At 38.9% G+C, this 26,680-nt stretch overlaps 1 protein-coding gene across 1 annotated transcript in view; it reads right to left on the bottom strand.

Moving 5' to 3' along the window:
- The window catches only part of PIK3C2G (phosphatidylinositol-4-phosphate 3-kinase catalytic subunit type 2 gamma), a 188,095-nt gene that overhangs the window by 104,615 nt on the left and 56,800 nt on the right, over positions 1-26,680 (bottom strand). The window contains 5 exon segments of the mRNA XM_068191915.1: positions 598-692; positions 1,796-1,889; positions 13,297-13,485; positions 19,472-19,602; positions 21,007-21,121. Coding sequence (XP_068048016.1) covers positions 598-692; positions 1,796-1,889; positions 13,297-13,485; positions 19,472-19,602; positions 21,007-21,121 — 624 coding nt within the window.

Genomic DNA, 26,680 nt, shown 5'->3' on the forward strand with positions numbered 1-26,680 from the left:
GGCAGATGTTGAGATATCAAAAAGCCACATTGTTTCTCAGAGAGCCTTGAGGTAACAGCACTGCAAACAGAATAATTCAACAATACATTAAGAGGACCCCTTATTTTGGAGGTAGGTGGTGAATGGCAATTTCTGCCAGGCCTGGTACATCTCCACAATCATGAAAAGGAACTGTTGCAAACTCTACCATCACAAGTCTGATATAAAAAATGGGTAAGACACACATTTTGACACACATGACAATTTGACAACTTCAGGAGAGGTCAGGGAAATCACAAAAGCAGCTAGCCTCCTTTGAAAGTGAACCAATGCCTATAAATTTTGGAGAAGGCTACTTTTGGCTCAAAAAAAAAAAAAAAAAAAAAAAAAGCTGAAAAACCAAATAGCAGAACTTCCCTCTCTTCCTCCTGCCCAGGGCCGGGATGAAGGCAGAGATAAGCAGGTCTTTTATACAAGTTACTCATACCCACTGCTGAAAGGGAAGGAACAAAACTTAGCTTTTCTGTTGATTGTAAACCAAAAGAGGATTTATCACCAATGGAATCATGGATAAGTTCCACTATGACAGAAAATGAGTGTAATGGCAGATGGTCTTACCAGTAAAGCTGATGGGCTACTTGGATGCTCTGAAGAGAACGATTCAGCAGGAGTTTCACCAGAGGGCTTTCAAGACTCCACTCAAACTTGAGCACCTTAATAGAAAAAATTATAATACAAATCAATTTTGTGCTGGCTTTGATGGCTTTCCTTTAGAACAGAAAGCACCCAGTGCTTAGTTTGAGCAAAGCAATCAGACAATGGAGAGTTTGCTCTGGCAATGCAATGAGCAGAGAAACTTCAGGTCCCTGGGATCTACCAACACCTGTAAGACAGACAGACACCACCCTGATTTTTTGTTAACATGAGTAGAAATATGCAGCTTGTCTCCCCCCACTTAAAACTATCACTGCTATATTTAATTTTTTTTTTCTGATTATCTGGTTTGGAAAATAAACTTATTTTAGAACAGAAGCCGAGGAAGGTGAAAGGTCACAGCAGTTTGTGAATGCTGTAAAGCTGTGAAGGTTCTGCTGCCTCACAGGAGTGGATTACATGAGTATATTCATAAATGCATAGAGAGATATCTATCCAGATAAGCAGATATGATAAACACCTGGGAACCCCTGAGAAACTCTGCAGTGTGGATAGAGGGTCACCCATGTGCACAGTGTTACCAAGTGAGGGCATAAAGCTTCCAAAAGCTCCTGCTCAGGCCCAGCACAGGACAGGTTCAACCACAAAGTGCTTTGGAAGCAGTGAGGCCATAACATACAAAACATTAATTTCCAGTGAAATGCTGTGTACATCTCCAAAGAGACAATTGCACACCCAAATGTCCACTTCACTCTGTGCCGACAGTGGTTTTCTCAGCATATGTGGTATTGAAAACCCAGTGATTAAAAACTCAGATATTAAAAACTTTGTAGCAACAGCACTGCCTCCCTTGACTGCAATGAAGCCCTGTCACCTGAGCAGAATTTCTCTTGTTCAGATGCACTTTTTACTTTTCCTTGTTACTTGAAAATACCTTCATATGCTATCTCTAAGAGCCCAATCAGAATGCCAAAACAATTCCATTATCCTAAGCTGGAAACAGTCTCTCCCTCAGGCCTGTTTTTAACCCACTCATGGCATCAGTTGACAAGACTTATTTGCTCCCCTTACAATGTCTTAACCAACCTGAAAGCATCAAAAATATTTAATGAAGTTATTGATCTGGACTGAAGGCTTCCTTGGCTATCAATTTCCTCCTTACCTGAACCAGCTGTGGGAGGTATTCCAGCAATTCATCATTTGACACATTTTCTATTTGTTGGACTGCTGCCCTGCGAATAGCTTGATCTGGAAAACTAGGGAAAAAACAAATAAGCATCATTAAGAGATACCAGACCACTGCAACTCTCCTGAGCTCTCACTGTTAGAAAATCTGATTTTCTCTCAAAATGGAACAGGGGGAAAAAAAAATGAATTCATTTGCTTCATTGTAACAAGAAACACACCACAGATGACTTAATTTAATTGACTGTTACAGTGTCACACGGGGGGGGGGAACCCCAAAAACTTGATCTTCAAATACCTTTCAAAATTTGAAATAGCACATATTGTAATTTCCCAAAATATGAAACAAATTACAGATTTCTTGCTGCTCTTTCTTACCTGAAATAGGAAATTTCTGAGCCATGTGAAAATTTAACAGTTACTTGAAGAATTTATTTGTTCTGAGAAACAATACAAAAGCTTTAAATTTCCCATACAAAAAGGATCAATTTCAGATAATTTATTCTCAAATCAGCTCTTCTCTTTTCTCTCATTCCACAACCAAAAATACTTTTTAAACAAAAGTAATTTTGAAATTGAAAACATGAGCTGGGTATTTTTAGGATTTTATTATGTGAAATTTGGTAAAAAAAATTGGCACCTTCCTGAGAAAGGCTCCAAGTCAGTGAAACAGACATTCCTGATGAGAAAATGTTTGAGAACTCAGCATAAGCCACATTCTCAACTAATTCTGGCTGAAACCAGGGTGGCTGTAACCTGGTATAGATTTTGTGACGGAGCTCTCATCATAAAAATGATAAAAGAGGAAAACACAGTGTGGCAGCAGTGATAATGCAGAAAAGGAAGGCTGGACAATATAGATGGTAAAAACATTTTCCTTTGAAAGAGAATGAAATTTGGATGTAACCTGATTGATCGAAACCGACTCTTAACACAACATTTTCTCTCTTCTAAGAGAAAAGGAGAGAAAGCATACAGTGTCTCTTTTAATATTTGAAAGACAAAAGATAATCTTTTAAGGACTTCTTTTGGAAACATAAAAATAATTTCTACCTTGCCACGTTTTGCAATTGTGACATGAATCATTAAAGTTTGGGCTCAATGATCTCAGAGGTCTTTTCTCAATGATTCTATGGTTTCGTACGCAGGGAATTTCACATACACAGAAGTTGCCTAGATTGGTTCAAATTTGGCTGATTTGCTGTGGTTCTGCTTCAACAAGGAAAGGAGCAGATGTGCTCTTCTGTGTATGTCTGCTACGTGGTGCCACCCTCACTTGTGCACCAGTACCTGCACGTTGGCCATTGCCATCCCAAGAGTATTTTCTGTCAAACTGGACATGCTCCTGGAGACCTTTCAGTTACCAGGGGTGCAAGAAGGGTCATCTCTGCCTAAGGGGCAGAAAAGTCTTCAAACAGCACCACAGTCAAGTAGACATTGCTCAGAAGAGCTGCTGGGCTTTGATCCAGTTCCCTGAGGGGGAGCACCTGCCCCACAAAAAGCAGTGAATCCCTGCCCTCTGAACTGATGTGGCCATTAGGCTCTTGGGAGAGATCTCTGATTTGGCAGTCTAGGCACACACACACACAAAAAAAAAAAAGATGACTAAAGGACAAGGGTTATCCTGTCAATTCACCCTGAGGAAAGTCCTTTGAAATCAGACCCTTCATGCACAGCAGGAGATGTCACAGGCCAACAGTGTCACTGCTTCAAGAGCTCAGCACAAAACCAGACTGCTCTCACCTTCCCACCCAGCACCTTTTGCCAATAATATAGAAATAAAACCCTGAAGTGAAACAGAGGAGGCAGTACCATATTTGCAGCAATGACTGCTTGATTCTACCAAGATAAAAAGAGAAGAAATTGTAAAGCAAGGTGCTCAGCAGTATAATGGCACCTGCTGCTTGAATCTTGAGCTTTTAAGCGCAATAAAACCAGCTGAAGCAGAACAGTATGCACACTTTGATCAGAGAGTTAACTAGATGCCATCTAATAAAAATGGGGATATTTTGATTTAAAAACAAACAAAAACAGGTGGAAAGTTGGACTTGAAAAAAATGGTTTTCAAGGCTGCAACCTGTAACACTTTCCAACATCCTCTAGCAATGTGACTCAGGTCTGGTTTTACTATTTTGTCTGTTATGGCACATATTTAATGATGTTTCTAATATGGTTTATAATTGTATAATGCTGAGAGAGACTCAGTGGGGAGGGGAGGAACTTTGCAAGGCTCATTTTTTTTTTTTTACTTATTTATTCTAGGCAACCTATTAGGAATGAGAAGTTGTTACTTTAATATTCACATAGCTATTTAGAACAAAACATATTTGAAGGAGGACTATATAGGAAAAAAAACCCAACATAATCCCTTCCATATCATCCTATTTTCTAATTATGCGATTGCTCCAAAGGGTTGTGTGCCAAGCATGTGCAGATAATATGGAAATGAGTCTTTCCCTTCCCCTTCTTGCCTAATTCAACAGGCTACTGAACAGGGAAATACACTCTACACAGGCACAAGGCCAGGCAGAAAAATGTTAATCCTTAGTTACAGCTTGTCCTTACCAGCAGCCAAGACCTGAACACACGCAACGCTATGAGGAGAGATATTCCTATATTTTTTTTCCAGCTAGACAAAAAATGAGAAAATTATTTTAATCCCATACATTCCAGAAAATTCAGCAGCTAATATTCGATTTATTTGGAATTGATTTGGTGTAAGTCAAAACCAGGGCTATGTCAAAGTCACCAGAAGCAGTGCCAGGAGATGTGGTTAGGGAATGACAGGCACTGTGGTGAAATACCTGCAGGGTGGTTTGCTTCAGGAAACATGGCTCTTATTCTTCTTGAATGAGATTTTGGTAATTTGTTGGTTTTGGTGACTAAACTGTTTCCTTCAGCTTGTAAATCTTGAGGTCAGCTTGAGGCTTAGTTCATTCTTTTGAACAGACTGGACAAGTAGCCTGGTTTTTTAGCTACCTGACAATTTTCTAATCCCTAGATGCACTACCCATTGCTTTTTTTGAATTTTGGTGTTGCTCAGGGCCACAGGTACAAGTACAATATTGAATTTGTATTTAAGTATTGTACACAGGCACAATATTTAATGCTATTTGTTTTCCCCCTTACATTTGTACTTGAGCAAACATTTAACAGCCTCAGAAACACTGGGGTTAGTTACAGCAAACTCTAATGAGCTCCACTAGTAATACATGGTGCTATGCTATTCACACTTGCATACACCAGTTTATTTGCTAGAAGCAATAAAAGAGGAAGGTTTAGAAGCAGATCTGAGTGAAAAAAAAAAAAATCCCTTCACATGCCTGGAAACTGTGCCATCTTCTAGTCTGGTACTTCATTAGGGCTGGAAGGGATTTTTTTTTTTCTCAAATGAATAATCTTGCAAATGTTTGAGTTGCATCAAATCTGATTTTAGCAATCCATAAATTAATCTTGATTAGAGGACAAAATTAATTGATTTTTTGACTCTAACTCAATGCAAGAGAAATCAATTCAGGCCTGAGAAAAAGAGCTTTATAGTTTGGATATTAGAGGAGCGCTGATTTCCAGGGCTTGCTGCAATGAATATGCAATGAATTTACACATGATGAAAACTCTGAAAGCAGAGAAATGAGACAACTCTATCACAACAAATTCAGTATTCCAGTCTTTAAGGGGACATTCCTCAGAAATAGGAGCTCATCTGTAGCACAGTCTGCCTACATCAGATCAATTTTTGGAAGGATTTGAAGTGACAGAATTCCTGATATGTGGCCTCTGACTATGGCTTCAGAGAGGCAGGACCTTTGAGGACTCCTCTTCCTATCTGCTTCATGGTTGTCACCAAAATTTCTGAGAATTTAGCTGAAAAAACACCCCAGCTTAAAATGAAATATTTTAACAATGCTTGTAAGATTCTTTTATTGCATAGTTTCAAAATGGTAGCTGTCATCCAGGTTTAGGTTTCCACTCACTTATAGTTGTTTGCTTTGGCTTTTTTTCACCCCTCAACAAACAACTTATTGGTCAATAAATACTTCATTGAATAGAACCACTGTGTTGTGGTTCTGGGCTCTGACTAGCACCCAGGTGTTCCCCATTTATTTGCCTGGCTGCGTTGTAATGTCTTGCAGCTTTCTTCTTTTGGCCAGTTTAACTGTTCTCTCTTAAGGCACTGAGTACTCCAGAACAGGTGGAACATATTTGTTCCAGGTTTACACACATCAGAAACACCACAGGCTCTACCAAAAAAAAATAAACAATTTGTAAATTTTAGCTGCTGAGTTTAGTCCTCAGCTACAGGTCACACTATGCAGGATTCAAATGTCCCTTTCACAGCCTGTCCCACAATTTGGATTCTCCATAAGTTATCAAACTGTCTTGCTCTCATTAAACACTAACCTACCTAAACTCAACACCCTTTTTGCAGTTTTGCTCTTCCCTCACTGCATGATGCCAGTGATTGACAGCCACCTGTTTTTTTAACTTCTAAGAAGATGATTAGATCTCCCTTGAGACTTAAGGATGTTTTTGTGAAAGTTGAATTTTGGGCTGGATGAGCATAGATTACAATTTGGTTTGGAAACAATGAAAACTTTCAGTCTTTGATTCTTTTCATACAGATAGCCAGTCAGGGGCTATTTATCTAGCTGTAGCTTTCAGCTAAATCAGATTCAAACAGAAAACAAAGTACTGCTGAGGAGTCCTGTGGGTCTGTGAAATTCTCTTGAGATTTTAGCATCTGCCAGTGGTGAGCTGACTGTAAATGAGAAATAGATGTGCATTTCATTTTTAACAGTTTTACTATTCTAATTTTGTTGTGCTGCCTCAAATAGCCCTGTGCTGGAATACATTTGTCAGGTAAGTGAAACTGCTCAGTTCTCTACATTTTCTGGCACATAATGATATCTGAAGAGAACAATGTAGCCTTTCACAGGCCTTCTTCTAAGGCAGAGGCTTATATCATGCCACTTATTTCTGCATTTCCCTTCACATTTTTAGTTCTGTTGCATTTTCAAAAAAGAAAAACTTCAATCCATGAAATGCATGTTATTAAATCTGGCAGAAACAAGGGAAGCTGACCTAGCAAACCTGTTAGAATGAGGATACCAACTGAAAACAAAAAACCCTTTGAGTAGTAAAGGATATCATGCCATTGATGGATGCGACTGGGCCGGGAGAGAAAGTGTGGAAAAAATGTTTAAAAAAAATAGACAGGGAAGGTTTGTGAGGCAGTTTAAGTATTTAAAAAACATTTAGACAGGAAGAGGGAAGAAACTACTAGAATAATGATTAAGGTGTGTAGTTTTAGCTTACAGATAAGGTAGGCAGGACTTTGTTTGTGATTTTTTTTCCTTTCTTTGAGGACTTCTAAAGAAAACACTGTGTGAGTGTATGAAGGTTAGAAAGTGGTAATGACTAAAGGAAAGTTCATAAAGATAACAAATACCATCAACAAAAAGGAGGACACTGCATTTTTTTTTTTTTTTTTTGTTCCTAAAGAGAAAATTCTCCCTTCATTGTGAGAGGTCATACGAACCTTTGCCAGCCCCACTCATTGCAAAGATCATGGTCCTTTTGCTTTGGCTGATTGATTGGCAGATAGATCTGTTGAATTTACTCACAGAAAATATACTTTCAGTGATGCTCACAGAGATTTTCTACAAGACATTCTGACTGAAACAACTAAGAATAAGTTTAAGATGTCATGGAGACCATATGGTGAACCATATCCTAGGACAAGAGTAGGAAGAAATTAAGAAAAAGAAGTTTCCATTTGAAACCTGTATGAACTAGAAGGTTCCTCCTGCCCCAGAGACAAACTATTCTGTTACATTAAAATTGAAGATTAAACCATGGAAAACAGGATTATTTAGATTAAGCTTCCTGACTAGAGTGCACAATTATGCACAGAAAACATGCAGTATTCTACATAGTTGTCTATTTGTCCTACTACAGCATTCTGATGCAGTGCCTCCATATTTATTGCCAAGAAAGCTAAAAATGGTTAAAAACAGTTAAAAAAAAATAAAGAATTCATCACGTGCCACTGCTCAAAAAGAAGACTTGTCTGTTCCTAGCAATGCATACATCACCAAAGTTATCACTAAATTTCATGTATATTAAGCATAAGCAGTTTTAAAGCTTTATCAGTAATGTCTTCTGTACATCAAAGTACCAAATTATTGTGGAGTGTTGCTTTGTTCTTCTTATTTCTTTGCCTAAGCCTGTGTTTGCTCTCCATGTTGATGCATAACTACTACCAAGCAAGAAGATGCAAACAGGCAAGGTATGCTCTACTGCTATCTGGTTTATAAATACTCTGCTGTATTTATAAATACTCCATTGTGAGCTCCAAGGGAACATTTTAAATTTTCCTTTTATTGAAACAATGACAATCTGGTTCAACAATTCTAAATCTGTTTGGCTTTCAAAGGTATAAGAACAAAATCTGTCTTCAAGGTATCACATTTTATTTTAATTATTGGTTAGTTATCTTAACCTCTGAAATGCAAATAGCCACTCTGCTGCATAAAGTGAGAATCAAGAATAATACTGTGACAGTCACAGGCTGAGGGATACTATAACCAAAACTTTTAAAGTTTTAAAAGAAATTTAAAGAAATTTCCTTTCCTGTGCAGTTGCCCTGACAGAATTAGAATTCAGCAGGAAGTTTCTAGGAAATTTTTTAAGCTTAACAAGGAGGTTCCATCTCAACTGCCACAAGCTACTTCAAAAGTTCTCTCTACAAAATGGTGGCAGCCATGCACTATGCTGGAAAGAAGATTTAGATTCCATGGCTGTTTCCTGATTCTAGCTCCATTTCCTCATTCCCAGCCATGACACCTCACAGGGCTGCAAGTGTACTCTAAATGGGCCAGAAAAACAAACAAACAAAACAAAACAAAAACAAACAAACAAACAAACAAAAAAACCAAAACCAAACAAAAGCTGAAGACGACATTTGCTGGTATGGTTAAAAAATATGATATGTTTGGACTTTCCTCTGCAGTAATTTGAATAGCAAGATAACCTGACTAAAAATTTCCAACCATGGTTGTTCTAACCATACACAAAGCATTGGCCTGCTAGCAACAGACCATAAATGATGGCACTGCTAACCCTGCCTTTGCTTTCTTTCTGTCATCAAGGAAATTCTTGGAGTAAAGGAGTGCATTGGTATTATTTCCCTGGATACAGCTGTGGAAAGATCTAACTCACTAAAGCTTGGCTTTTTACCAAACTCAATAAGTGAAATCAACAGCAAAATGCACAGGGCACCAAGAAGCTGCTCTGAGTAGGAGGGACCATCTCTATAACATCTGCCTTAGGGATAATTTTATATTTCAGGCAACAGCTTATAACCATCCTTCCCTGAAATTAGAGGTAAGAGTGGAAAATCTTCTTTCTGCACTTCCTCCTCCCACCCTCTCCATCCCATCTTTATTGATTAAAGAAATATTAATTTTTTTTAAATTATTTTTTTAAGCATTGGCTTCTAGGGCTCTAAGAAACAACGCACTTGCTCTGAGTGCTGGATTCAAGGTTGCAACTGAATTTATCTGTGAAATGTACCGTGATTGTGTTTTCCATTTATGAAAGTTCTTCCTTTCCACTGTGTAAATGAGCATCTTATCATTTGCCTGCCTTGAGGGTTGCCTGCAAAGTGGAAGAGCATAAGCAAGAGAGGCACACTCAAAGAACAAGAAACATCTATTAAGGGGTACGTTTAACTGTGAGGTGAACAAAGCAACTTAGAAATTTCAGGAAGTTGGAAAGAGCTTTCCACTTCAGATTCCTGATAAGGGGGCTTGATCTGCTGGGCTGTGATACCCCTCCCTAAGCTCTGTGATGCTGCCTGCTATGCCAGGAAGCCTCTCCAATGGTTTTCATTTCTCTGTCCTCACCAATGGGTGCTTGAGTTTAATCAGCAGGACAGATGCTGCTTTTTTTTTGCTCTGAGAAGAAGGATAATTTAGAGTTCCCAAGCCAAGGCTTGTAGAAGAGACTAGTGATTCTGAGAATCATTTTCTAAAGAGTGAGCACATGCCTGCAGCACAGATTCAGGTTCTCCTAAAGACACTGCAAACTGAAGTTCCACCAAAGAAAGCATCCAGATTCCTGAGCGACTGAAAACTCTTGGTACTGATAAATTGTGGTGCACAGAAATAATACAGCAATAGAGCTAAGCTGCAGCTCTTCTTGCTTTAGGATTGTAAGCTGAATATTTATGCAGAATCGATTTTACTTTGGAAAAAAAATCATGGAAGAAAAATGCAAGAGGGCTCTTGCAACAACAACAAAAAGCAATCTGTCTGAGGAGGTCTCTGAGCTGCAGAATTCTGAAAGCTGGGAGAGCAGCAGTGTCACTATGTTTGGCCCATTTTCACTGTGTTCCCTGGGTAGCTGTTGTTGGTCACCACTGGAGAGAGGATGCACTACACTGACTTTTGGGCAGTGCAGTTGCTCCTGTCAGAAATACTTGTAGACAAAGATCAGCTCTAATTCATTTTCCTTACCCATGGTTTGATAGTGATGGTAACACAAGTCCTTAAAATAGACATGAATATATGGAGAGAATTTATTTTATATTCTGCTCATGTTTTATATGAACTTGGATCTTTCAGCCGTGTCTTAGCAATCACAAGAAATCAGAGAGCTGTTTCGTGGATGATAGAAGTGAGGAACTGAGTTGATGAGTTGTCACTGCCAAACATAAAACAGGATAGAGTTGAATGAATGTTCAAAACCAGCTCAGTTAAAGAGCCTGTGATCCAAAGTCAGTGAGGGTAAGGGGAAGTGAGGTTGGGCCCTAGCCAGTGTTACTGTACTTTTTCCAAATGATAGAAAACCGAGAAATAGAGAACTAAGAGAAGAAACCTCAGAAATCCATTTATATGGAAAGTACTCCTCTCCTTCAGCCCACTCTCTCAATTTGCATGTATCCAAGTGTCTCAGCAGTTAAATCAGCGACCCAGACATTTTTGAAACGGGGCATCTTTAAGGAAATGTAATCTCTGTGTTTCTGAAGGTTAGCTTCCCAGCTGCTCATGCCCCAACAAGATATTGTAGATATGAGGAGGACAGGTTTTTTTTCCTAAGGTTTGTTCTGTGATGCAGAACTTTCTGCAGTATCACCATGAAGCAAAATAAAAAAAAAAAAAAAACAAACCTGGATTGATATTATCATCTGTGAGGAACTAAAGGGACAAGCCATCTAAGATCCTGACCGGGAGAGAAGTCCTTGTTCTTCGGCACAACTGCAGGTGTCAGCCACTCCCCATGGTGGCACAAGAGGGACAAAGTGATGACATTTTCCCTTCTTTTCCATGTCGGCAATCTTCCTGTAGCCAGAATGAACAACGGGTACACTGCACCTGATGCACGCTGAGAGGCTGGGGAACAGACTGAGTAATATCAAATACTCTCTGAAGCACCTGAAAGGGCTGATTCTGCATCACACCCTCGTGCAGAGCTGCATCTTCAAAGAACAATCAAGATCTTCACTTGTAGAAATGCCACCCAGACACAGAAACAAAATGGGGCAAAAGGTCTGATCTAAAAGCCTGGCATGTTCTGACAAACCCTATCATATTCTCTTTCTACTCTGAAGTCTGGAAGACAACACAGTGCCCATATACTCCTTTCTACAAGGATCTTTTATAAATTAGAATTGGATCCTAATAATTTAATAATGATAAATAACAATATTATACTCCAGAACCTGATCTGTCAGGATCTTTGCTTCCACCATTCCCGCTACACATAAAAAAGACATGTATGCAAACATGTGAAGCTGCTAATAGTTCAGATAGAAACCTGGGATACAAGTATTAGGAAATTGCATCCAGAGAAAATAATCCATTTTAGATTGTTGAAGGTCTATTTTTAATAATCTGGCAGTAAGTTTATCAAGTCACAGTATATTTCCCAAGTAAAGCTTTAGAGGAGGTTTATTTTTTTTTTCCAAAGGTAGAGCATGAAACTGAGATTGCAAAACTGATGCAGCTTGTGCTTACCCAAGACAAGCAACAGCTTGATAAAACAAATTTGCTCAAGCATTTCATCTGCATGTGTAATGTTTTTACAGGTCACTTAATGCAGAATACCTCCCAGTTTTTGGAGGGAATGTAGCTGCTGACACAGATTCTGTCCCCTGACATCTCTGGTACATCATGGGTAGGGCTATCTCCAGCATCAAGCAAGTGTCCTGACAAACAATCAGCTCCCAGTGCGAGAGGAGGGGGTGGAACACAGGGCACCACAACAGAATTCAATCAACTGGCTTCAAAGTTCCATCCGGTCTGCTTCAGAAAGACAGGTTACACGTGGGACTGTATGTATTTACATAGGTTATTGTATAATCTAGAGATATATTTCAGTCCTCCGTACCTGCCATTATTCACCTCATGCCTGTTCAGTAGTTTGAAGTTGTGGAATGCTGTGTAAGTGCTAAGTATTTGACTGATCACCTGTTACCAGAAACTGCCTGAATCTGTTCTAGACAATGAAATACTCTTTTCATTATCCTGAGAAATAGAAAACCTTCTCAGCTAAGCAGACATGGCTGGCACACTCAAGGTCATGGCAAGAACTGCAACTCCATTTTCACTTTGGCCCAGAGAGAAAGGGAAGCACAGCCAGTGCACCAAACCTGGACAGTGTGCTGAGCAAACAGCAGCACTGAATGAACCAGCACGTGACCCTTCTGTTTATCGTGACTTTCCTGTGGGAACTGGAAAAACAGAAACTTCACAGACACTGGAGGATTTGATCTGCTGCCTTAGAAGAAGCTTGGATTGATGTAAAAATACAATACACAGACATCAAGCAGAAAAATCATAAACTCATGTTTCTATAGTTGTAAGTAAGAATATGCCTTAAGTAAGTGAGAAACTGCATTGATAAGATGGTGAAGGGTTTATAATGTAGGGATGTAATTATATAGAATAAGTTAAGAGTTTAGAAGTTATAACAGAAGCATACATGTGTATGTGAGACAGAAGCCTACTGGACAAAAGTATCCACAGTGCAGCAAAATTAAGTAAAGATGATAGGATAGAAAAGCAAAATACACCTCGTGGCAACTGTCTACTGGACTAGAAAGTTCTATATTGTCTTGTAACAAAGAACTTGTGACTACTGTGAGCTATAACAAACTGCTTGCTCCTCTAAAATCTCACAGCCCCTGAGACTGATGTTTATCTGAGCAATGAATCCTTCTTAGCTCAAAGATGGTCCCATCCCTTCATTAAAAGCAGTGACAATGATAATCATCTCAGCCAAGCAGACATGGCTGCCACACTCAAGGTCATGGCAAGAACTGCAACTCCATTTTCACTTTGGCCCAGAGAGAAAGGGAAGCACAGCCAGTGCACCAAACCTGGACAGTGTGCTGAGCAAACAGCAGCACTGAATGAACCAGCACGTGACCCTTCTGTTCATCCTTGATTTCCTACCTGGGTAATTTTCCCTTACCTGAAAGTCAGCAGCCCAAGTGCCTCCAGAGGGTCAGAAAACCTCCATGCCCTCAGCAGGGCATACATTTCTGACACAGTGGTTCTGTCCCAGCTGGGCGCACTGCCCAGCACCAGAGGAAGGGAGCAGTTCTGGTTATCGCAGGAGTAGCGATAAAACCACAAGATTCTTCTCTGCTGCTCTGAGAGTCTGGAAAAGAAGATTAAAATTTCAGTTTGAAATTAAAACCACCTGAAGCTTTGTGTAGCAACAAACTTTATTGTACAGAGGGGCCAAGTCACACAGTACACTGCTTTTCAGCTAAGTACATGTTTTCCTTTGGGTAGGATATCATTTTCTGCAGACCAGATTTTATAAGAAAAGTAATACTTATATTCTGGATCTGTCAGCCTTAGGTCATATAAAAATGAAGTGTCAAAAGACACACACACACATATATATATGATTATTTCACATTCCAAGCACTCTCCATTTTCTTCTCTGCTGTCTCTATTGTTGGTGTTGCTTGTTTGTTTTTACTGGTAGGGTTTTTTTTTTTGACAGAGAAGGTACAGTTGTCACTGGGTAAATTATTGTTGCATCTTTCTGCTACAAACCATCTCTAACTTTCATACCTAGACACATAACACTGCAAGTCATAGCTTTCATTCCTGCCCTTGCTTTGACTCTTTAATGTAGGTGTGTTTATTTTTAACATGTTTGTTTTTAAAATAATGTTTAGGTATATCTATGCACAAAACACAAGCACAGGTACACACATGCAGAGTGTGATTATCCCTAGTGCTGATGGGAGTTTGGAAAAGGAAAGAAAAGCTCCCAGCAACTTCTATATTTGTTTGAAACGTCTAGCTTGCCATGCTTTACTGTACTCACAAAAAAAAAAAAAAAAAAAAAAAAAAAGGATGCAATATACCAGACTCCTTACAGAGGTATTATATATCTAAATGTCATGTTGATAAAATGGTCAGTCATCACACCATATTTCACCACAGCACAACAATTTCTGCCTTATATCATCTGATTTGTCAACAATTCAGATGTCTTTGCCTCATGCATATTGAATCTCAGGTTCTGACACATCAGAAAACAGGAAAATAAATTTCCCTGGAGAGACAAGCTCAGACAATGGCCTTAATTTGATATCAGAGCCTTCCAAAGCAAACTTGTTTTGAAATTTTGAGAGAAATGGAGAAAGAGCAAACTGATCCCCAGTTTATACAAATAATTACTCAAATCAAGAAGAATGTTGGTTTTCTTGGTCATATTTGACCAGGTTGGTGATGCAGCTAGTTAATAGCATAAAACAATTGTTACTTTAAAAAACCCTAAATATTTCAGGATGAGATGTGAGGAATCTAGTGGAAGGCAGTAAATAAATAGTTTGCTTCCAGACAAGCATTTAATTATCCAGATGTGTAAACAGGGCTCAAAATCCGAGTGTTTACATTCTTTCCAATGTTGTCTTCCTTCTATTTGCAATGTTTAGGGACATTCTTAGCCAAAAAAAATATCCTAGCCCCACTCTAACTGTCAAGATTGTGTCATTCACAGCTCATAGAAATGAGTTCCTTTGGCTCTGTAGGCACTAGAGAACTTTTTTCCTTTGCAATTTTGAATTGCCAAGTGTTTAGGAACAGAGAAGAGCAGCACAAAGATGGGCATGTTTTTTCCTGAGTGAATGTTAATTTCTTCCCTTTAGGAGAAGAAGCTCAGAAATGTATGCAGAAGATGAACTTAACTGTGAGACTAACCCTGACTTTCAGTGATCAATTCAGGAAAAGTGTCACTGTGGTAATGACTTCAAGAAAGAACCCCAGAATTCACAGCATGTCTTCTGTGACAATAGATAGATGCCTTTGTGATCACGTGAAAAAGTCACACACAGAAAAAGAGATAAAAGCAGGCCTAAAACTTCATTGCCTGTCTGGTTATCTTGTGCATTTGGACGACATTCTGCAGGGCAGTTCAGCCACAGGAACTCTTTCACATGATAACTTTATGCGGAGATTTCAGCTTTCAAACTAGACAATCTGTTGTTCAGATTAAAGCAGCTAAAGCTTCTACTGAGCTTGCAAAGGGTGATAAGAAATCAATCCTTGTATCATGTTTTCTAAATAACAGATTTCTCCCTCTGACTTTACTCAGAGGCAATGCCATTTTCTCTTTGCATGCTTTACAGATCAGAGATGAAATGAATGGGTGGGTGGGGCAGGAGTGTCTTAAGTTTTGATTTTAAGTTTCTTAGTTGCAACAAAGTTTATATAAACATTTAATAAGGCATTTTACCATAAGATGGTAAAAATATTTTGCATACATATAGGATCTGAAGATTGTTAAGCAAACAAGGGCATTTCTCTGTCTCAATAGGGTTAGGATGCTATTTAAACCTCTTTTTTTGATAAAAGTTAAGTTTATGTTTTTATAGGTGGTGTATTGATTTAGGTGTATCTAAATTTCACTCCATATGAGATGTATATTAAAATACATACCCTTCTGCTTAACACGAATAAAACCAAAATACCTTATAACCTAAATAATTCAGCAGTTTTCTGTTCAGGATTTGATTAACCCCTTTAGCTAAATGAAGAAAACAGCTTCTCTACAGGCTTGGTTAGCTGGTGTTGTTACTTTTTTGGTGGGAGGGGGAAAGAGCAAAAAATGAATTTAAATGCTTCTGATCTGCTTTTGCTGTTCACGTTCAGTACTAAAGGAGAACAAGACAAAAAGGAAAAAGAGGAGAGAGTAGCAAAGATAGAAAATTAAAATTTCTGTCCCCTAGCACTGGTTTTCACTTCAAAGTTTCTCTTCCATGGGCAGACTAGAAAAGATCTCTTCCACTATTCACCCAGCTGGAAGTAGCTCTAATCACACCTCATTACAACAGGATTCCTGTGACCACTGGTAGGCAAAATAGATCCTTTCCAGCCAAGTGGCAAAAAGGAAAAGGGAAGCTGGAAGAGAGGGGGAAAAGCAAGGTAGAAGGAAAATTATGAATGAAGGAAATAAAGATGGCACAAACCAGACTGGCATGATCCTGGCTTCAAACCAGTCTCCCATCCCTTCACTGGGACACACTGCAGGCAGGCTGCATCGGGTTCAAAGAGCAGCCTTAATCTCAGATGCAGAGTTTTCTGGGGCTCGTATTTCAAGCACAGTAATCCTGAAAGGAATCAGAGGCTCGCATCTGAAATGCTTGCAGAGGCCAGCCAAAGCAGCTGGCAGTAACCAGTGAGCTCTGCTCTTGGCTCTCTCCGGTCTGGCTTGGTGATGATGCCAAAGATCAGAGTCAGGGGCCGTGAGGAGCACAAGAGCCGCGTGGGTACGTTCACTTCCTTCAGCCCCACTCAACATTAGTGGGGCTACTAATGTTGCTCCACTACAACTCCTTCATTAGTCAACATCCAAGAGCTGTTGGCCACAGGGACCAGTGGTCTGAGCCACCCACCAGAAAGACAAGAGTCTGAGCTGCTGGGAAAACCACACGTCTGGAGCAGACACACATCCATGTACCACGAAGAGGCCCAAGCACCAGCACCCAGCTCGGCATAGCTGTGGACCTTGAGGGTTTTTATGTGTTTTGTGTGGTTTTTTTTATGCTGAGGGTGTCATCAGCTGGGGAGAGCAGGGAGATCTGGGTCCAGCTACTGGATAGACTAAGCACAGCCACTGGGGCAATCAATTTTTGGATACCATATATGAAAACATACGTGTATGTGCATCTATTCCAGCAGCTGACTTGGATCCTGACCCTGCAGAGAGGAGGAACAGAATCAGGCTGTCTGTCTGTGCTGTCAGTTTTGTGGCAGTGTTAGTCTTATAACACTGCTGGATTAACAAGCATGCAGCTGTCTGGTTTTAACCACTGTTTCTTCCTTTTCTACCACTGGTTTAAGAATTTTCTGTCCATTCACATATTCCCTCTGCTTGCAGAAGGATCCTGACAGACTGAGAAAGGTTTCTTGTGTCTTCTGACACAGACACCCACTTATTTCGAAGTCATATTTAAGGCTTGTAAGCCTGAAGCATCATCATGGAGTGATACTGCCACTAAAAAGCTGCCTAGATTCCTCTCTTTTTCTTGACATATGGAAAAAAAGAAAAGAAGAAATCTTCAGATATCATGGCAATAATGTGTTGGGATACAAACATGCTATCATTTTTTTAAGAGAAAATATCTCATAAATGAGAAAGGCTAAAAGAATTCCTCTGATACAGATATGACAAAATTTACAGGCTGGATTAACAAAATACCAAAAAATGGAATTGCTTCATTCAAACCCCAGAAATGTTACCCTTCCCCTTGAGGATTCTTTTACTAGACCAGCTTTGCCTGTAAGACAAGAGAACAGAAAACAACAAACTATGGGAAAACATGGGACTACCACTGCCTTTCCTCCAAGGATCTGTAACTGAACTTAGCACAGCCTAAACTCCAAACTGGTGACTTTCAGTGCTCTCTTTCCTTCATATTCCCACAGAACCCAAAATTGTTGCATTATGGATCTTATAGGATCCACCCTTTGCTGTTCCTTTGTGAAACCTATCCCTGAACCTCTTATCCATGAATTTGTGTTGAGCCTTCCTGAATGTGGTGATGTTGTCATCTGCCTTCACAGCTTTGTGACAGCAGATTTTAAAAGCTCACCACTGACTGTCTAAAGAAGTACTTTATTCCATTTGTTGAGAAATTATTTCCTACCTGTTTCATTGAAGGTCCCTAAGTTAAAATATTACAGTATTTAAGGAGGCATTTCCCTTATCTATCACCATCACGATTTTACAAAAATTAATTGTACATACACAGACATCCTCCAGTCTTCTCTCCAAACTACAGACTCTCAGCCTTTTTAGCTTTGCTTGGCCAAAGAGCTGCTTAAGCCCTTTCATGATACTTGTTGCCTCTGTCTGCACACTTTCCACATTTACTGTGTCCTTCCTGAGTCTTGAAGACAAGAACCATGCACCATGCTCAATAAAATGGATATCAAGGTTTTAAGCAGCAGAAAAATGGCATGAGCTGTCTTCTTTGACAAATTACTTTGTACTTTTCTAATTTCTTAATGATCTTATTCCTTCTTACTGAAACCACATTTTTGCTATGCTAACAGAGGTCACAGGCATTGGGTTTTAAGTTTCCTAAATCATTCTGAAGGCATATTTTGTAGGCGGAAATTTCACTGTCACCGTGGCTCTTCATAATAAAATACTAAGATCCCACTCACATTTTAAAACAGAATAACAAAACCTCAAATCACAGACCCCGTGGTTAATAAAAATAATTTTAAATTTCGCCTGTCTTAGTAAAAGTTGAGTTACACATAAAATACAACATAAAAATCCGTCTTTTTTTAAATAAATTAATTAAAATAAAAAACCTCAAATCACCAACATAGAAATCAGCACAGAAAAATCTTGTTAACAGATACATCATATCCTACTGAGAGTGCTGAATTAAGTTGTTTAGTTATTGCACAACGAATGCACCTTTTGACCTTTGATGGAGGATTAATTCACACAATTAACTGCCATTAGTATAATGGCTCTCTGCAAGTACCTGTGTTCCAAATTCCACTCTGATTACACCCAAAATTACTTTATGCAGTACATAATCCTAATTGGTAGTAAAACATTCACGTAGCAGAGCATACTAATCTACCTCAGTTCAGAGTGGGCTTTGTTCCACTTTGTCTTTATCCACCTTCAATGAAAACTGAACTTTTCATATTTCTTTCCTCGCTTATAACCCGAAAGAGATTTTTCAAACGCCGTTTCACAGCTCCATCTGAAGTTTGAGTGTTTAGTAACTAAAGGAGGCCAATTTCCATAGAACCTAAAGGTGTTCTTGATTATACTGATACAGATGTACTGCATTACCTGAAAATCTTATGTTTTGAATGAAAATTTAGTTTATTGCCTCAAAGACATGAAAAGATCTACTAACAGAAAGGGAAAACCAATCCTTTTCTAAACTGGTAAAATACACTGCCACATCCAGGGCCCTATCAGGCCTTGCTGTGATCTGTTCTTTCATTTAGAAGTGTTACTTCTCAAATCAGCCAAGCTAGGCTCCTTCAGAGGAAAGTGTTGTTTTTAACAAACTGGATACATTTAATTGTGATCGATAGGGTAGGTACAGCACAGCAAGAACCAGCAGGGTTAGGTGGGGACAACTTACAGCAAGAGAGAGTGTTTCTGTGAAAGTCTTGCAATGTGCTTCAGGCACTCTTGGGTTGGCTCTACAAGATCACCTCTTCTTTCATCAGGTTCAGGTGTAATGAACTCCAAATCGGTTTCTGGGAAGTCAATCTTTATTTTAAAAAACAAGAAAAGAAAGAGGAAAAAAAAAAAAAGACAGAAGGGTTTTAGCAGTGTGTGATCTCCAATACAAGCATCAATAAATGTTATCTTGGATTTGTACAGGGAGTATAGAAAGTATGACAAAAAGAAGGGGGGATAATTATTTGAGGATGCTCACTGTACGTATTATATTACTTAAAAGTTTTGGTGATAAATTCCATCCACAGAAATCACTGGAACCTAAGTTTCCTGGGAAAATTTCAGCCGCCATGTTACAATTTTATTAGAACTGCATAAGCTCAAAACTGAAGCCAGTTCTTACTTTTTGCCTCCTTTCTTTTATTTTTTTTTTTTTTTTAAATCAGACGGTTCTCAAATGGAAAAAATTTCATTAATGTAGATTTGTTCTATTTTTCAAAAGTAAGGCTATTTCAGATGTGCAGTTTGTCACTGCAAGAGATAGAAATCAGATTCCTGATTTCTCTTCTGGATGCTCAATTTGTAAATATATTGTGCAGCATCTACTAATTTTCCATTCTTACACATGCCTGTAAGAAATTAAGAAAAATGTTTTTTAAGATACAGAGAAAGCAAACATTCAACCAAAACTAAAAAGCTTGAGGTACTTGATAATTTGTGTAGACTTATCTGAAAATTCTGATTTTTCTTCATAATTCAGATCAATTTGCACCCAGCTTTGGTCTATTAATGCACACCAAACTTTCTTATCTGTACCTACTTTTTTGTTTAAGCATTTGATATGCATTGCTCTTCTAAAAGTTAACAAATTTATTCCCTACAAAACACTCAGTCACCTTGCAAAACTGGATGATCTTTAAGGTCTCTTCCAACTCAAGCCTAGATTTTCTATGAAAATATGCATTTATAGTCTTTTCCAGCATGTTCACACATTGTGATACTGCTTTATGGTTGGGAATAACTGAAATGTGGGGGGGTGTACAATGAGAAATCCTGTTTCATTCCTTCCGCTAAATATAAATTAATAGCAATTTACTGTCTCAACTCCCCTGAATTATTAATAGGGGGAGTTATTTTAAGGCATGGTCTTTGACTGAACTCCTCAGCTTGGAGAATCCCCATTTGCTTGTCTCTTAAAACAAGGTTATCTTTAGGCCAGGCTCATTTATCTCTATTATTTGCTTTTGCATTTCATTTGCTAAGAGACATTGGGATTTTTAAATACAGAAAACAATTGGCTTTGTCCTCGAAATACCCGGTTGCTAACTCAGCCTGGAAAGGTGACAAAACTACCGTGCAGACCTCATGTATTTCTTTGAGTGGCTGTAAAAATAGGATTTTGAGTTTGGGTGGTCTCGATGAGCCATAGTAACAGCCCTTTTCCTTGCACTTGGTTAGAAAAGAAGCCTTTGCTTTCTTTCCTGGCTTTCTCACCTGCAGGGTGGCTGAGGTTGGTGCCTCCGTGCTGCAGATGCCCGGGGTGATCACTGCTGTGGGGAGTGTGCCGCACAGTGCCAGGCTGAGCAGCACGGTTCCACGGATCAGCCTCCTGCAGGAAACACAGGGAGAAACACTGCACTGGCAACCACTGCAATCCCACTGAAGGACATGGAAGTGCAGAGCTCAAAGGACAAGCAAAAGGAGAGCAAACCCTTTATCTTTTTGTGACTAGTACAAATCTGGCCTCAGCCAGCAGAGCCTTGCATCCTGATGGCCTCACTGCCACAGCAGCGTCTCCGCATTCGCAGGGTTCATGGAAAAAATCACTCTGCCAAGACATTCTGAGTCAGCTTCGCACTTTACCACTGGCTTCTTGTGCGACAGGGGCTGCCCTTTAAGCCAGGTGTAAAACTAAAGATAATACAATACAATATTTCTGTCTCAAGATTTAATTTTGAGGGCAAATATGGTAGACATCAATAAAGGTGGAGGGCAGCATATTTATTCCACAAAAAGAAGAAACTCATGGCTATCTACTGAATGCACAGGGGATCCTTGCTGATTTTATGTGTAGGTGGCAAGGAGGGGAAAGTATGATATGAGCTGAAAGGAGTTTGAGTGGGATAGTTTGCACCACATGTGCCACATGGAGTTTTTGGACATATGAAAGGCCATGGTCTGAAGTACCAGCCTTAGCACTACCCTACAAGAAAGGCTTATCAGTAAAACAGGCATGCATGTAGGCAGCAGATAAGAAACCCAGCCTGATTTGGCAGGTCAGCACAGTCTAGAGAACCCAGCACAGTCTAGAGAACTTGAATAATATCAGAAAGTTCGGGTGTAATTTCTAAGCATAACAAAACTCAAATTTATATTGCAGTACCTGAATAAAGGAACTTATGGGCTTTATACATATAAATATGGGCTTAGCCATATTTATATACTGGCCTTACCCCTTAATTTGTCTATATCTTAATGAGTAGTGAGGCTGGAAATTTGATTATGTTCAGCACCTCTTCTTTTACTGACAAATAATTTTTATTAAGATCTTTTTGAACACTGCTCAGTCAAAACAACTGAGAGAATCATTAGATACTGCAGCAGAAAGAGCCAGCCGGGTGAATGAGGTCCTAATGCCCACCTTTCACCTGGGAGGAAGATGTCAGGTACAAGAGACACCAGATGGACTATTTGATCCCAGCATGAGTTTGCAACATTGCTGTAAAGAAAGTACCTTTTGAATTGCAAATTGAAATAAATTGCTTAAAGTCCTCTGACGAAGATTTAAGAAACTCCCACAAAGTGACTGTTACAGTCAACATAAATGAGTATAAACCTAATTCAGGACTAATTTTTCTTTTCCATTTCTCAAGCTGTTTCTTTTGTTAGCACAGACTTTTTTTTTTTTTTAATTGTGAGAACAGAGCTCAGGAGGATTAAAGACAGTTATTTTCTGAAGGTTTCTTTGCAGCTGTAGGTGGATTTGCAAGGGAATGGAGGCAGAAAAAGAGCTGTGATAAGAACAAGATACTTGGAAGAAAGCAATTGTGTGATATGAAGTCTCTCTCATTTAGGTAAATGATGTGAATGAGGAAGTGATCAATGGTGATTCAAAGAGGTTTTCCTGTGATGTGTACTCAGATGACCTTTAATAAATGAGCTGCATCTCTTCAAATAATCCTTTGTTGACAAAGATTTACATCATAATTTGAACTAATTGGCACTTTTGATAGAAGGGAGAGGAGTAGCTGAGAATAAATGAACATGAAGACTAAATTACCCTTTTGAGCTCTCATTACTGCTAATCACTTTCATATTGTTCTCTAAAACTATGGGGGCCTTTAAAAAAGAATACATACAGTGGATTTTTTCCCCTGGGAAACCTGTGTAGACAAATACAAGAGGCAGTATAGACCTCAAAGGTTCTGCAGATGTGTTTGAAACCTTTCCTAAGCTCATTATTTCAACTCATCTACATCTAGAGCAGATGTGGCTAAAGACTGTCCAGGAAGACTAAGAAGAATCTTTGCAGGCAGATGGGCTTCCCAAAGAAAATTTAATAGGAAAGCAAAAGTCATGCAAAAAAGCACAGCAACGAATTAATTAACTTCTTCCATGGGCAGGTAGGTGCTCAGCCATCTCCAGAAGAGCAGGGCCCCATCACAGGTAACAGTGACTTGGGAAGACCAACACCACCACTCCAAATGTCTCTGCTCTTTCTCTTTTATCCCCTGAGAATGATGTCCCATGCTCTGGAATATCCCTCTGGTCAGTTGGGGTCACCTGCCCTGGCCATGTCTCCTCCCAGCCACTCCCAACTTCCTTGACAATGTGGCAACGTGAAAATAAGAAAAGGCCTTGGCTCTGTGCAAGCCCTGCTCAGTAACAAAACCGTCTTTACATTTTCAACCCTGTGCTCAGCATAAATCCAAAACACAGCTCCATACCAGCTACTGGGAAGAAAATTAATTCTACCCCAGCCCAAACCAGCACACCCAGCAAACTTTGGGGCACTACAAGCACAGTCAATATTCCTCAGAACAGTCAGCTTTTGGACAGAGAAATGGAACAGCAACAGGGGCCAAGTGCATGAATGAAACAGGGAAAAGAGCATCATTACTTTTAGAAAAAGAAGCAGGGGAGAGTGCAGGATCCATTCAGAAAATGAAGAAATTATCATCATGATAACCATATCCTTTAGTGAACAGACAGATTCTTCTCTCTGCTGCTTGGTTCTGCTGATGAGCTCAGGAAGGTCACTCCCTATTCCACCTACCATTCCAGCTTTTCCGTCTCTGAGGTGAGGGTAATGACCTTTTAAAGACTCCTATAATGATCACAGAAACAGAAAATGGCTTTCATGTAACAACTTCACTATCAAGCAGATCAGAAAGTGAACATTCTGCTCTGTGCCTACTGCCATTTATTCATTTTGGAATTACACAGATTCCCTTCTCTTGTTTATTACTGGAACAAAAATAACCTTCCCATCCTGCTACAGAAAACTACATTGATATTTAAAGGCAGATCAAGTTGTCCTAAGTTGATGAAGTCAGCCTTAGGCCCTGAAGTCCCCTGGCAGACTTTCCCCCACAAAAGGAAAGTTTTGCTCCTTGCTCTGTCTGATTCGGAAACACCAAAATAAATTGTGGTAGAATCAGTGAAGCCAGAGCAATGTGGGGGAACTGTGGGGGACATTGCAACTCCCCAGCCTCCCCAAAATGATGGATTTCTGGTTTGTCAATCAGCTCTGAATCACTAAGCTGTCCAGCCCAAGAGACTAACACTGTTTCTGATGTGAAGGAATGGAAGGGTGGCACACAGGCTTCCAAACCCTTTTTGAACTGCCTCTAGCATCTAATGACACTTGAGATGCACCACCAAAGGCTCCACTGGCACTGATTTAGGGCTGCTGTCTAAAGTCCACTCTCTGACAAGGCTGAGAAAAGCAGATATGATGGCTCACCTACTGGGCAAGCAAGCAGCAACACTCATTACCATGTTCATTCAGAAATGTATATAACATTAGAGGAAGGTTACTGCTTAGGCCGAATAAACAGGGAAAATCAGGACAAAGTACTGTGTAAAAATAATGTAAGTGTCCCCAAACCTGACATTATAAGTTTCAGAAGTTCAGAGTTGAGGTTAAATTTAAAGGAAATGAAAAAGCTGCTAAAATACATAAAAAACCCTTTCCCATACCTCATGGCTCAAGCAGTCTGAATTCTGCATCCGAATGATACTGTGAAATAACTCCTTTATTATAATTACAAATACTACAGAGTTCTAGAAATTCAAACTGGAGATAATTTTCAACCACTAAGTAATGCTAAATGTACTGCAGACATTTATAAGGACCACAACCTCCATCCCCACAGTTTCCAGTTTAAATTACTTCCCTAAATTTGTAGGATAAATTTTGCATTTATGTTCCTGATTACTTCATAAATTTTGTTCCAGAAAGTCACAAAATTAGCTTACAAGCAATGATTTTAGAGTGAACAACTCCATTTAGGCAATGCTTGGAGAATACTTTCAGGAAGTCAGTTTGATAAGCAGGAATCCCAACACATGCTTGGCAAAGACTACAGTGTGTATTCAGCAGCTAATCATGTTATAAATCTGCACACTGCAAGAAAACTGCAAGAAAAGTGCAAGATAACACCAGAAAGCAGGAAATAATGAAAATTAAGCAAATATGAAGTTTGCACTGACAGGTCTTTAGCAACAACAAAAACCCTAAAGGTGGCCAAATTCTTGAGGATGTTTTTAGGTATTGTGTGGTTTCAAAATGAGCCAGTAAGAAGAGATTGCAATATATTAAAAAAAAAAAAAGTAATATGCTTTAAATAAAGAGCTAGATTTGTTTCTTTATAAATATATATATATATACACTTCTCATCCTATCTGATTGGTATTTTTTAGAGGAGAATGGGAGTGGTAAACTCTCAGCAAATAACTACAGGCCTTTGATCTGGCAAGAGACTTTAACTTGGTCATGTTCAAAAGCATGAGAAACTTCACACCTCTTGAAACAGATGAAAAGAATTTGTAAAAATGTTAAGTTCATGTTTTTTAACCTTCAGTTCAAATTAAATGTAAAGTATTAAAATACAAAGAAAGGATGTGGCCATAAAATGAAAATAATTATTTGGGAAGAGAAATTAGATATAAAATTTACGAAGTGGAGCAAACTCAGAAACTTTTTAATAAGTGTTCTTTTGCCCTAACAGATCAAGATTCTAAGTAATACCTGGGAATAAAACAAAACTGGGGTTTTTTCCCTTCTCTTTCACATAAGCCAAATAACTTTGAATAGAATTTCTGTGGTTTTAACCAGACAATGATTAAAACTGACTGGACAGAAATGAGGAACAGTATTTTAAAAAAAACATGTTTGACATTTATTTTATTTTTCCAATGTTTAACCAAAAAAAAAAAAAAAATCTTTTTTTTTTTTTCTTTTTATCAAGCTTCCAGATAGGAAAAGAGGAAAAGAGTGTCCTTATCTTCACTGACCCTGAGAAAAGACCAAATGGGACAAGGATTTGAACCAGGATGTTTGATGACCTAGGCAAATACCTCAGGGCCATTGGCTTCTTCAAAGAGCTTATTCCTGTCCTTTCACCAGTAAATTAAATTCTAGACATAAGAATGTTAAGACTTTTTTAGAACTCAAATTCACCTCTGAGGAAAGTTTTATTTTGAGAAAGTGTTATTTTCCAAGCTAGAAATGTTTTGTCAAAGATTTTCCGGTCAGATTTCTTTAATCTCTTTACACACATTCACAGAGTTTGTTATTTAAAAACCCTAATACCATAATCTTTGCAGTAATACAAGGTGCTCTTGACATATTAGCATGACACTGGAGGTACAAATCTTTTCTTGGTACATACTTCCAAGTTCAGAAGTACTCTATTGAAATAAGTCTGGAAGTTTAGTTGCATTCCAGCAGCAAGGGGAGTTTCAGGGCAATTCTTATCTTCAAACCAGTCTGTCTATCAATTGAAATCGTAGGGAATGAATAATCCTATGGAGCTGTGGTTGGCCAAAGGAGAAAAAGGCATTCAGGCTTCTTTGTGGTAGTAATTAACTGCAATTGTAAATGACACAGCTATTAGATTAGGGGGTGCTGAAAGTGCTATTCCTAAATCATTCCTGCAACAAA

This window comes from Anomalospiza imberbis, chromosome 5 (genome assembly GCF_031753505.1).
Source record: "Anomalospiza imberbis isolate Cuckoo-Finch-1a 21T00152 chromosome 5, ASM3175350v1, whole genome shotgun sequence".
In the NCBI taxonomy this organism is placed as follows: Eukaryota; Metazoa; Chordata; class Aves; order Passeriformes; family Viduidae; genus Anomalospiza; species Anomalospiza imberbis.